Consider the following 12,261-nt stretch of genomic DNA (forward strand, 5'->3'; position numbering starts at 1 on the left):
GAGAGATAGGGAGAGTGAGGGACGGAGCAAGGGAAGAGATAGCAGGAGAGTGAGGGAACGGGCCACGGACCTTACAGAGAGCAGGAGATGAGGACACAATCACACAGAGACACACACCGACCATATTGACCGCTCCACCACCATCCCAACCCACAGTTGAAGAGAACGAGCTGCACTGAAGTGAACCGTTTCCGCTCACGGCACTCTCCCAATATACATCAACCCATCGGCCAGCGTTGGTCAACAGCCATCAGATCCCCGCTTCCGCCAAGCAACAAGCCACCAACCCTCATTAAACCTTGGTCCAACATCTGGGAGTCAATCGGACAAAAGGATGGAAGGACAAACAGTTAAGCTCCCTCTACACGGTCCCGTCAAACACTCCCAGGGCAGGTACAGCACGGGTTAGATACAGAGTAGAGCTCCCTCTACACAGTCCCGTCAAACACTCCCAGGACAGGTACAGCACGGGTTAGATACAGAGTAAAGCTCCCTCTACACTGTCCCGTCAAACACTCCCAGGGCAGGTACAGCATGGGTTAGATACAGAGTAAAGCTCCCTCTACACTGTCCCATCAAACACTCCCAGGGCAGGTACAGCACAGGTTAGATACAGAGTAGAGCTCCCTCTACACTGTCCCGTCAAACACTCCCAGGGCAGGTACAGCACAGGTTAGATACAGAGAAAAGCTCCCTCTACACTGTCCCATCAAACACTCCCAGGGCAGGTACAGCACGGGGTTAGATACAGAGTAAAGCTCCCTCTACACTGTCCCGTCAAACACTCCCAGGGCAGGTACAGCACAGGTTAGATACAGAGTAAAGCTCCCTCTACACTGTCCCATCAAACACTCCCAGAGCAGGTACAGCACGGGTTAGATACAGAGTAAAGCTCCCTCTACACTGTCCCATCAAACACTCCCAGGGCAGGTACAGCACCGGGTTAGATACAGAGTAAAGCTCCCTCTACACTCTCCCATCAAACACTCCCAGGGCAGGTACAGCACGGGGTTAGATACAGAGTAAAGCTCCCTCTACACTGTCCCATCAAACACTCCCAGGGCAGGTACAGCATGGGTTAGATACAGAGTAAAGCTCCCTCTACACTGTCCCATCAAACACTCCCAGGGCAGGTACAGCCCGGTTAGATACAGAGTAAAGCTCCCTCTACACTCTCCCATCAAACACTCCCAGGGCAGGTACAGCACGGGGTTAGATACAGAGTAAAGCTCCCTCTACACTGTCCCATCAAACACTCCCAGGGCAGGTACAGCACGGGGTTAGTTACAGAGTGAAGCCCCCTCTACACTGTCCCATCAAATGTCCCAAGGGTGAAAGAGATAAATGAAAGTAAGGGGAGTCCTCTATCCCTCAGTGTTGCCCCTGTTCCTTCCTGTCGCTCCCTCTTGATTGCTGGACCAAGGTTCTGTAATCTCAGCGAGCAGAGCCCATCTACAGAATCTCTACCCCAGTGCAAAAGCAATCCCAGGTCGTTGCCGTGGAGACGGGACGAGCCACCAATGAGATTGGTCGCCTGGCTCTCTGTCCTTTGATTGGCTGATGGCCCTCCCTCCAACCGGATTGCCCTGAAGATTGGAGGGAGGTTGGGGGAGGGGAAACAGTGGATGGAGTAATAAAGACAATAATCTAATAGGCCTTTGCAGTAGTAAGCTTTTTCTAAGTTGCTGAACTGGCAGTTGAGATAACTTAAGCTGCAGTGTTCGAATGATTAACAATTGCAAGCTGTGTGACTTGGAGACAATTGCAAATAGCCGGATGTTGGAAACCGTAAGAGGCCTAAGAGGATGTAAGTTCTGCTTTGGCAGGGAAGTAAAACAATGAGTTGGAAGTAAAGAGGCCGAGAGAGGCAGGAAAGGAGGACAATGAGTCAGAGGCACAATGTTGGTGAGACCCCATCCGGCATAAACAACAGGCTTAGAAGCACCAACAACTTGTGGGATAGCGGACATATACTTTTCCGATAATAATGTAACGCGGCATAGGCAACCAATCAGGGAAGATGCATGCGGGCCAAGGTCCAATCGGGTGGCAGGAATGGATTTTGAATGAGCTGGACATGTGTGTTGTAATGTATAAAAATATAGTGCCTGCTGTAACAAGTTGGAGAAGTCTGGCTAAAGACAGATCAGACTGTCTTCCCATTGGTGTGATAAAGACGACTTGACTATCGATCTAAAAACCTTGCGTCGAGTGTTGGTTTACAATACTCCACAACAGAGCCAATCACCAGCAGGAGCCAATTTCGCCCAGCCAATGAGCTGTCCCCAACCTTCCCATCTCCACCCAACGGTTCCTCCCTCAGCCAGTGTGGACTAATCTAGACGCCGCATAGCTAGAGCAAGGGCCTGGGGGAGGGAGGGAGGGGGTTGCAGGAGGAGTGACGGGAGTCACGTGTAAACGTACCGTTGCCCGGCGGAGACGCGGCGGTGAAGGCGGAGGGAGGGGCGGCAGGCACGGTGGGCGGGGCGTCTGCGGAAGACCAAAGCGTTCGAGCGAGCACAGTGAGATGGGACGATAACGTAAACAACAACATACACACAAACAGAGGTACATCAACCTAAAAAGAAACATGAACAGTTGTAACATCGGTCGTTTCTGGGAGGGGGGGGTGCGGCTCCGTGTTGAGAAGACGATGTCAAACCAGGGTGGGGAGGTGCGGGGGTCAAAGGGGTCTCACAGCGCCCTGTGAGCGCACAATGGATGTCAAGCCCCCTCATCCGACTGGCTCACTCCTCGCATCACCGAAAGATCCAGCACAGGAGGAGGCCATTCGGCCCATCGAGTCTGCGCTGTCTCTCTCGAAGAGCGACCCAGTCAGTCTCACTCCCCCTGCTCACTCCCCATATCCCTGCGATCTTTTCCCCTTCCAGTATTTATCCAGGTCCCTTTGGAACGCTCCTATTGAGTTGGCCTCCTCCACCCTATCAGGCAAAGCATTCCAGATCCTAACCACTCGCTGAGTGAAAAAGTTTTTCCTCATCTCCCCCTCTGGTTCTTTTGCCCACCGGCTTCAATCTGTGTCCTCTGGTTACCGACCCTTCCCCCAATGGGAACAATTTCTCCTTATTTACTCCACCTAAACCCTTCCTGATTTTGAACACCTCTATCAAATCTCCTCTTAACCTTCTCTGCTCCAAGGAGAACAATCCCAGCTTCTCCAGTCTCTCCACGTAACTGAAGTCCCTCATCCCTGGTACCATTCGGGTCAATCTCCTCTTAACCTTCTCTGGTCTAAGGAGAACAACCCAGCTTCTCCAGTCTCTCCACGTAACTGAAGTCCCTCATCCCTGGTACCATTCGGGTCAATCTCCTCTTAACCTTCTCTGCTCCAAGAAGAACAACCCCAGCTTCTCCAGTCTCTCCACGTAACTGAAGTCCCTCATCCCTGGGACCATTTGGGTCAATCTCCCCTTAACCTTCTCTGGTCTAAAGAGAACAACCCCAGCTTCTCCAGTCTCTCCACGTAACTGAAGTCCCTCATCCCCGGTTCCATTCTAGTCAATCTCCTCTTAACCTTCTCTGCTCTAAGGAGAATAATCCCAGCTTCTCCAGCCTCTCCACGTAACTGAAGTCCCTCATCCCTGGTACCATTCTGGTCAATCTCCCCTTAACCTTCTCTGCTCTAAGGAGAAAAATCCCAGCTTCTCCAGTCTCTCCACGTAACTGAAGTCCCTCATCCCCGGTACCATTCTGGTCAATCTCCCCTTAACCTTCTCTGCTCTAAGGAGAACAACCCCAGCTTCTTCAGCCTCTCCACGTAACTGAAGTCCCTCATCCCTGGTACCATTCTGGTCAATCTCCCCTTAACCTTCTCTGCTCTAAGGAGAACAACCCCAGCTTCTTCAGCCTCTCCACGTAACTGAAGTCCCTCATCCCTGGTACCATTCGGGTCAATCTCCCCTTAACCTTCTCTGGTCTAAAGAGAACAACCCCAGCTTCTCCAGTCTCTCCACATAACTGAAGTCCCTCATCCCTGGCACCATTCTGGTCAATCTCCTCTTAACCTTCTCTGCTCCAAGGAGAACAACCCCAGCTTCTCCAGTCTCTCCACATAACTGAAGTCCCTCATCCCTGGGACCATTTGGGTCAATCTCCCCTTAACCTTCTCTGGTCTAAAGAGAACAACCCCAGCTTCTCCAGTCTCTCCACATAACTGAAGTCCCTCATCCCTGGTACCATTCTGGTCAATCTCCCCTTAACCTTCTCTGGTCTAAAGAGAACAACCCCAGCTTCTCCAGTCTCTCCACGTCACTGAAGTCCCTCATCCCTGGTACCATTCTGGTCAATCTCCCCTTAACCTTCTCTGCTCCAAGGAGAACAATCCCAGCTTCTCCAGTCTCTCCACGTAACTGAAGTCCCTCATCCCCGGTACCATTCTGATCAATCTCCTCCTTAACCTTCTCTGCTCTAAGGAGAACAACCCCAGCTTCTCCAGTCTCTCCACGTAACTGAAGTCCCTCAGCCCTGGTACCATTCTGGTCAATCTCCCCTTAACCCTATCTGCTCTAAGGAGAACAACCCCAGCTTCTCCAGCCTCTCCACGTAACTGAAGTCACTCATCCCTGGTACCATTCTGGTCAATCTTCCCTTAATCTTCTCTGGTCTAAGGAGAACAACCCCAGCTTCTCCAGTCTCTCCACGTAACTGAAGTCCCTCATCCCCGGTACCATTCTGGTCAATCTCCCCTTAACCTTCTCTGCTCTAAGGAGAACAACCCCAGCTTCTCCAGTCTCTCCACGTAACTGAAGTCCCTCATCCCTGGTACCATTCTGGACAATCTCCTCTGCACCCTCTCCAAAGTCTTCACATCCTTCCTAAAGTGCGATGCCCAGAATTGGACACAATACTCCAGCTGGGGTCCATTCATCCCCCTAAACCCGTGGACCAATTATGTGAGAGAATCGGCTATCTTAGGGAAATTGCTATGCTTCAAAATGGGACGCAGTGTTGGACCCAATCAGAACGAAATGAGAACTTGGAGCAGGAGGAGTTCATGCGGACCCTCGAGCCTGCTCCGCCATTCATAGAAACATAGAAGATAGGAGCAGGAGTAGGCCATTCGGCCCCTCGAGCCTGCTCTGCCATTTAATGAGATCATGGCTGATCATCCAAATTTAGTACCCTGTCCCTGCCTTCTCCCCATATCCCTTGATCCCTTTAGCCTTAAGGAATATATCCAACTCCTTCTTGAATATATTTAATGAATTGGCCTCTACTGCTTTCTGTGGTAGAGAATTCCACAGGTTCACCGCCCTCTGGGTGAAGAAATTCCTCCTCATCTCTGTCCTAAATGGCATACCCCTTATCCTTAGACTGTGACCCCTGGTTCTGGACTCCCCCGCCATTGGGAAAAGCCTCCTTGCATCTAGTCTGTCCAGTCCTGTTAGAAATTTACAAGTTTCAATGAGATCCCCTCTCACTCTTCTAAACTCTAGCGAATATAAGCCCAATCGACCCAATCTCTCCTCATACGTCATTCCTGCCATCCCAGGTATCAGCCTGGTGAATCTTCGCTGCACTCCCTCCATGGCAAGAACATCCTTCCTCAGATAAGATGACCAAAACTGCACACAATACTCAAGGTGTGGTCTCACCAAGGCCCTGTACAACTGCAGCAAGACATCCTTGTTCCTGTACTCGAACCCTCTCGCTACGAAGGCCAACATACCATTTGCCTTCTTAACCGCCTGCTGCACCTGCACGCTTACCTTCAGCGACTGGTGCACAAGGACACCCAGGTCTCGTTGCACTTCCCCTTCTCCCAATCTATTGCCGTTCAGATAATAATCTGCCTTCCTGTTTTTGCCACCAAAGTGGATAACCTCGCATTTATCCACATTATATTGCATCTGCCATGCTTCTGCCCAATCACCCAACCTGTCCAAATCATACTGGAGTTTCTCGGCATCCTCCTCACAGCACACACGCCCACCCAGCTTTGTGTCGTCTGCAAACTTGGAGATATTACATCTAGTTCCCTCGTCTACATCATTAATATATATTGTGACTAACTGGGGTCCTAGCACCGATCGCTGCGGTACCCCACTAGTCACTGCCTGCCACTCGGAAAAAGACCCGTTTATTCCAACTCGTTGCTTCCTGTCAGCCAACCAGTTCTCTATCCAAGTCAATACCTTGCCCCCAATCCCATGTGCCTTAATTTTGCACGCTAATCTCTTATGCGGGACCTTATCGAAAGCCTTCTGAAAGTCCAAATACACCACATCCACTGGTTCTCCCTTATCTATTCTACCAGTTACATCCTCAAAAAATTCCAGTAGATTAGTCAAGCACGATTCACCTTTTGTAAATCCATGTTGACTTTGTCCGATCCTGTCACTGTTTTCCAAGTGCTCTGCTATTACATCTTTTACAATGGACTCTAGCATTTTCCCCACTACCGATGTCAGGCTTACCGGTCTATAATTCCCCGTTTTCTCTCTACCACCTTTTTTGAATAGTGGGGTAACATTAGCTACCCTCCAATCCATGGGAACTGTTCCAGAGTCTATCGAGTTCTGGAAGATTTCCAGCAATGCATCTACTATTTCTAGGGCCACTTCCTTAAGTACCCTGGGGTGTAGATTATCAGGCCCTGGGGATTTATTGGCCTTCAATCCTGTCAATTTTCCTAACACCATTTCCCTACAAATACTGATTTCATTCAGTTCCTCCCTCTCATCAGACCCGATGTTCCCCGACATTTCTGGGAGGTTATTTGTGTCCTCCTTTGTGAAGACAGAACCAAAGTGTGTATTTAATTGGTCAGCCACTTCTTTGTACCCCATTATAAATTAACCTGATTCTGACTGCAAGGGACCTACGCTTGACTTCACCAATCTTTTTCTCTGCACATATCCTGCTCCTATCTCTCATACTCTTAAATAAGCCTTCCAGGCCAGTGGGAGCGCTGGGATCTCGCTCCGCCCCCTCGCCCCGCCAACCGCGAACCTCACCATGAACAGTCAGCGAGTAATTCTTAAAACCCGTGCCAAAGCTATTGCTGGAAGAGCACCGATAGGTCCCAGCATCGCTCTTGTTCAGATAGGTGAAGGTCAGGTTCTCGCTCTTAGGAATTGCTCGTTCAGAGAAATCCCCATTAAACCGGGTCCAGGAGAAGCGAGTGGGTCTGTAATACAAGACAGGGGAGCAATCAGATCAAGAAGAGTTCCCTCTGCACCATCCCGAACACTCCCAACACAGGTTAGATACAGAGTAAAGCTCCCTCTACACTGTCCCATCAAACACTCCCAGGGCAGGTACAGCACGGGTTAGATACAGAGTAAAGCTCCCTCTACACTGTCCCATCAAACACTCCCAGGGCAGGTACAGCACGGGGTTAGATACAGAGTAAAGCTCCCTCTACACTGTCCCATCAAATACTCCCAGGGCAGGTACAGCACGGGTTAGATACAGAGTAAAGCTCCCTCTACACTGTCCCATCAAACACTTCCAGGGCAGGTACAGCACGGGGTTAGATACAGAGTAAAGCTCCCTCTACACTGTCCCGTCAAACACTCCCAGGGCAGGTACAGCACGGGTTAGATACAGAGTAAAGCTCCCTCTACACTGTCCCATCAAACACTCCCAGGGCAGGTACAGCACGGGGTTAGATACAGAGTAAAGCTTCCTCTACACTGTCCCGTCAAACACTCCCAGGGCAGGTACAGCACGGGGTTAGATACAGAGTAAAGCTCCCTCTACACTGTCACCATCAAACACTCCCAGGGCAGGTACAGCACGGGTAAGATACAGAGTAAAGCTCCCTCGACACTGTCCCATCAAACACTCCCAGGGCAGGTACAGCACGGGGATAGATACAGAGTAAAGCTCCCTCTACACTGTCCCATCAAACACTCCCAGGGCAGGTACAGCTCGGGGTTAGATACAGAGTAAAGCTCCCTCTACACTGTCCCATCAAACTCTCCCAGGGCAGGTACAGCACGGGGTTAGATACAGAGTAAAGCTCACTCTACACTGTCCCATCAAACTCTCCCAGGGCAGGTACAGCACAGGTTAGATACAGAGTAAAGCTCCCTCTACACTGTCCCATCAAACACTCCGAGGGCAGGTACAGCACGGGTTAGATACATAGTAAAGCTCCCTCTACACTGTCCCATCAAACACTCCCAGGGCAGGTACAGCACGGGTTAGATACAGAGTAAAGCTCCCTCTACACTGTCCCATCAAACACTCCCAGGGCAGGTACAGCACGGGTTAGATACAGAGTAAAGCTCCCTCTACACTGTCCCATCAAATACTCCCAGGGCAGGTACAGCACGGGGTTAGATACAGAGTAAAGCTCCCTCTACACTGTCCCATCAAACACTCCCAGGGCAGGTACAGCACGGGTTAGATACAGAGTAAAGCTCCCTCTACACTGTCCCATCAAATACTCCCAGGGCAGGTACAGCAAGGGTTAGATACAGAGTAAAGCTCCCTGTACACTGTCCCATCAAACACTCCCAGGGCAGGTACAGCACGGGTTAGATACAGAGTAAAGCTTCCTCGACACTGTCCCATCAAACACTCCCAGGGCAGGTACAGCACAGGGTTAGATACAGAGTAAAGCTCCCTCTACACTTTCCCATCAAACACTCCCAGGGCAGGTACAGCACGGGTTAGATACAGAGTAAAGCTCCCTCTACACTGTCCCATCAAACTCTCCCAGGGCAGGTACAGCACGGGGTTAGATACAGAGTAAATCTCCCTCTACACTTTCCCATCAAACATTCCCAGGGCAGGTAAAGCACGGGATAAATACAGGGTAAAGCTCCCTCTACACTGTCCCATCAAACACACCCAGGGCAGGTACAGCATGGGTTAGATACAGAGTAAAGCTCCATCTAAACTGTCCCATCAAACACTCCCAGGGCAGGTACAGCACGGGTTCGATACAGAGTAAAGCTCACTCTACACTGCCCCATCAAACTCTCCGAGGGCAGTCACAGCACGGGATTAGATACAGAGTAAAGCTCCTTCTACACTGTCCCATCAAGCACTCCCAGGGCAGGTACAGCACGGGGTTAGATACAGAGTAAAGCTCCCTCTACACTGTCCCATCAAACACTCCCAGGGCAGGTACAGCATGGGTTAGACACAGAGTAAAGCTTCATCTACACTGTCCCGTCAAACACTCCCAGGGTAGGTACAGCACGGAGTTAGATACAGAGTAAAGCTCCTTCTACACTGTCCCATCAAACACTCCCAGGGCAGGTACAGCACGGGTTAGATACAGACTAAAGCTCCCTCTACACTGTCCCATCAAACACTCCCAGGGCAGGGACAGCACGGGTTAGATACAGAGTAAAGCTCCCTCTACACTGTCCCATCAAACACTCCCAGGGCAGGTACAGCACGGGGTTAGATACAGAGTAAAGCTCCCTCTACACTGTCCCATCAAACACTCCCAGGGCAGGTACAGCACGGGTTAGATACAGAGTAAAGCTCCTTCTACACTGTCCCATCAAACACTCCCAGGGCAGGTACAGCACGGGTTAGATGCAGAGTAAAGCTCCTTCTACACTGTCCCATCAAACACTCCTAGGGCAGGTACAGCACGGGGTTAGATACAGAGTAAAGCTCCCTCTACACTGTCCCATCAAACACTCCCAGGGCAGGTACAGCACGGGTTAGATACAGAGTAAAGCTCCCTCGACACTGTCCCATCAAACACACCAAGGGCAGGTACAGCATGGGGTTAGATACAGAGTAAAGCTTCCTCTACACTGTCCCATCACACACTCCCAGGGCAGGTACAGCACGGGGTTAGATACAGAGTAAAGCTCCCTCTACACTGTCCCATCAAACACTCCCAGGGCAGGTATAGCACGGGTTAGATACAGAGTAAAGCTCCCTCTACACTGTCCCATCAAACACTCCCAGGGCAGGTACAGCACGGGGTTAGATACAGAATAAAGCTCCCTCGACACTGTCCCCATCAAACACTCCCAGGGCAGGTACAGCACGGGTTAGATACAGAGTAATGCTCCCTCTACACTGTCCCATCAAACACTCCCAGGGCAGGTACAGCACGGGGTTAGATACAGAGTAAAGCTCCCTCTACACTGTCCCATCAAACACTCCCAGGGCAGGTACAGCACCGGGTTAGATACAGAGTAAAGCTCCCTCTACACTCTCCCATCAAACACTCCCAGGGCAGGTACAGCACGGGGTTAGATACAGAGTAAAGCTCCCTCTACACTGTCCCATCAAACACTCCCAGGGCAGGTACAGCACGGGTTAGATACAGAGTAAAGCTCCCTCTGCACTGTCCCATCAAACACTCCCAGGGCAGGTACAGCACGGGGTTAGATACAGAGTAAAGCTTCCTCTACACTGTCCCCATCAAACACTCCCAGGGCAGGTACAGCACGAGGTTAGATACAGAGTAAGCCTCTCTCTGCACTGGGGTACTCACTCTGGATTTCCTCTGCCGATACAGCGTAGCATAAACTCCTCGCCTTCCTCTGGCACAGTTTTCGACGATTGTATCTCGACGTACGGGGTGTCTGCGGAGGAGAAAGATGCAGAAGTAGGTGGCGAAATGGCGCTCTATCATCGGTCGACGGGAGTGGGGTGGCTATAGGCCACAGGACACCAGGCGATCCCAGTGATCTTCCACACCACCACACCAGAGGAGGGTGACGGGTGGCGGGGGGGTGCTGGTGCTGCGTGCGGGCAGAGGGTACTGAGGCCAGCACACACGGATCAAGGAACGTCCCAAGTACCATCACCCTCCTTCAGCCAGTCTGTGCTGATCGTTGCGTGACGATTCTGGGTGAAAAACCTAATCGTAGTGGAAGGGACAGAATCGCCACTGGGAAACTGCCTTGCCGAGTCGAAGATTCCACCGAAATCGGTTGTGTTAACAGAGGGCAGTGCCCGGGGGGTCCCAGATGCCTGTTGGTGAGAGGGATGGATTGGGATACAGAGTAAAGTTCCCTCTGCACTGTCCCATCAAACACTCCCAGGGCAGGTACAGCACGGGTTAGATACAGAGTAAAGCTCCCTCTACACTGTCCCATCAAACACTCCAAGGGCAGGTACAGCACGGGTTAGATACAGAGTAAAGCTCCCTCTACACTGTCCCCATCAAACACTCCCAGGGCAGGTACAGCACGGGGTTAAATACAGAGTAAATCTCCCTCTACACTGTCCCATCAAACACTCCAAGGGCAGGTACAGCACGGGTTAGATACAGAGTAAAGCTCCCTCTACACTGTCCCCATCAAACACTCCCAGGGCAGGTACAGCACGGGGTTAAATACAGAGTAAAGCTCCCTCTACACTGTCCCATCAAACACTCCCAGGGCAGCTACAGCACGGGTTAGATACAGAGTAAAGCTCCCTCTGCACTGTCCCATCAAACACTCCCAGGGCAGGTACAGCACGGGGTTAGATACAGAGTAAAGCTCCCTCTACACTGTCCCATCAAACACTCCCAGGGCAGGTACAGCACGGGGTTAGATACAAAGTAAAGCTCCCTCTACACGGTCCCATCAAACACTCCCAGGGCAGGTACAGCACGGGGTTAGATACAGAGTAAAGCTCCCTCTACACTGTCCCATCAAACACTCCCAGGGCAGGTACAGCACGGGGTTAGATACAGAGCAAAGCTCCCGCTGCACTGTCCCATCAAACACTCCCCAGGACAGGTACAGCACGGGGTTAGATACAGAGTAAAGCTCCCTCTACACTGTCCCATCAAACACTCCCAGGGCAGGTACAGCACGGGGTTAGATACAGAGTAAAGCTCACTCTACACTGTCCCATCAAACACTCCCAGGGCAGGTACAGCACGGGTTAGATACAGAGTAAAGCTCCCTCTACACTGTCCCATCAAACACTCCCAGGGCAGGTACAGCACGGGGTTAGATACAGAGTAAAGCTCCCTCTACACTGTCCCATCAAACACTCCCAGGGCAGGTACAGCACGGGGTTAGATACAGAGTAAAGCTCCCTCTACACTGTCCCATGAAACACTCTCAGGGCAGGTACAGCACGGGTTAGATACAGAGTAAAGCTCCCTCTACACTGTCCCATCAAACTCTCCCAGGGCAGGTACAGGACGGGTTAGATACAGAGTAAAGCTCCCTCTACATTGTCCCATCAAACACTCTCAGGGCAGGTACAGCACGGGTTAGATACAGAGTAAAGCTCCCTCTACACTGTCCCATCAAACACTCCCAGGGCAGGTACAGCACGGGGTTAGATACAGAGTAAAGCTCCCTCTACACT

General features: G+C 51.2%; 1 protein-coding gene across 1 annotated transcript in view; it reads right to left on the minus strand.

Moving 5' to 3' along the window:
- Positions 1-1,029: 1,029 nt before the first annotated feature.
- LOC147087072 (cell adhesion molecule 3-like) overlaps positions 1,030-12,261 on the minus strand; it is a 49,318-nt gene continuing 38,086 nt past the window's right edge. Inside the window, exons 6-8 of the mRNA XM_085978032.1 lie at positions 10,442-10,532; positions 6,978-7,150; positions 1,030-2,490 (exon numbers count right to left, since the gene is read on the minus strand). Of these exons, the coding sequence (XP_085834158.1) occupies positions 2,354-2,490; positions 6,978-7,150; positions 10,442-10,532 (401 nt within the window). The 3' untranslated portion in view covers positions 1,030-2,353. The remainder of the gene's footprint in view (positions 2,491-6,977; positions 7,151-10,441; positions 10,533-12,261) is intronic.

The sequence above is a fragment of the Somniosus microcephalus genome, unplaced genomic scaffold, assembly GCF_052327205.1.
Source record: "Somniosus microcephalus isolate GS21.2 unplaced genomic scaffold, FLI_Smic_1.0 unresolved_chr6, whole genome shotgun sequence".
Classification (NCBI taxonomy): domain Eukaryota; kingdom Metazoa; phylum Chordata; class Chondrichthyes; order Squaliformes; family Somniosidae; genus Somniosus; species Somniosus microcephalus.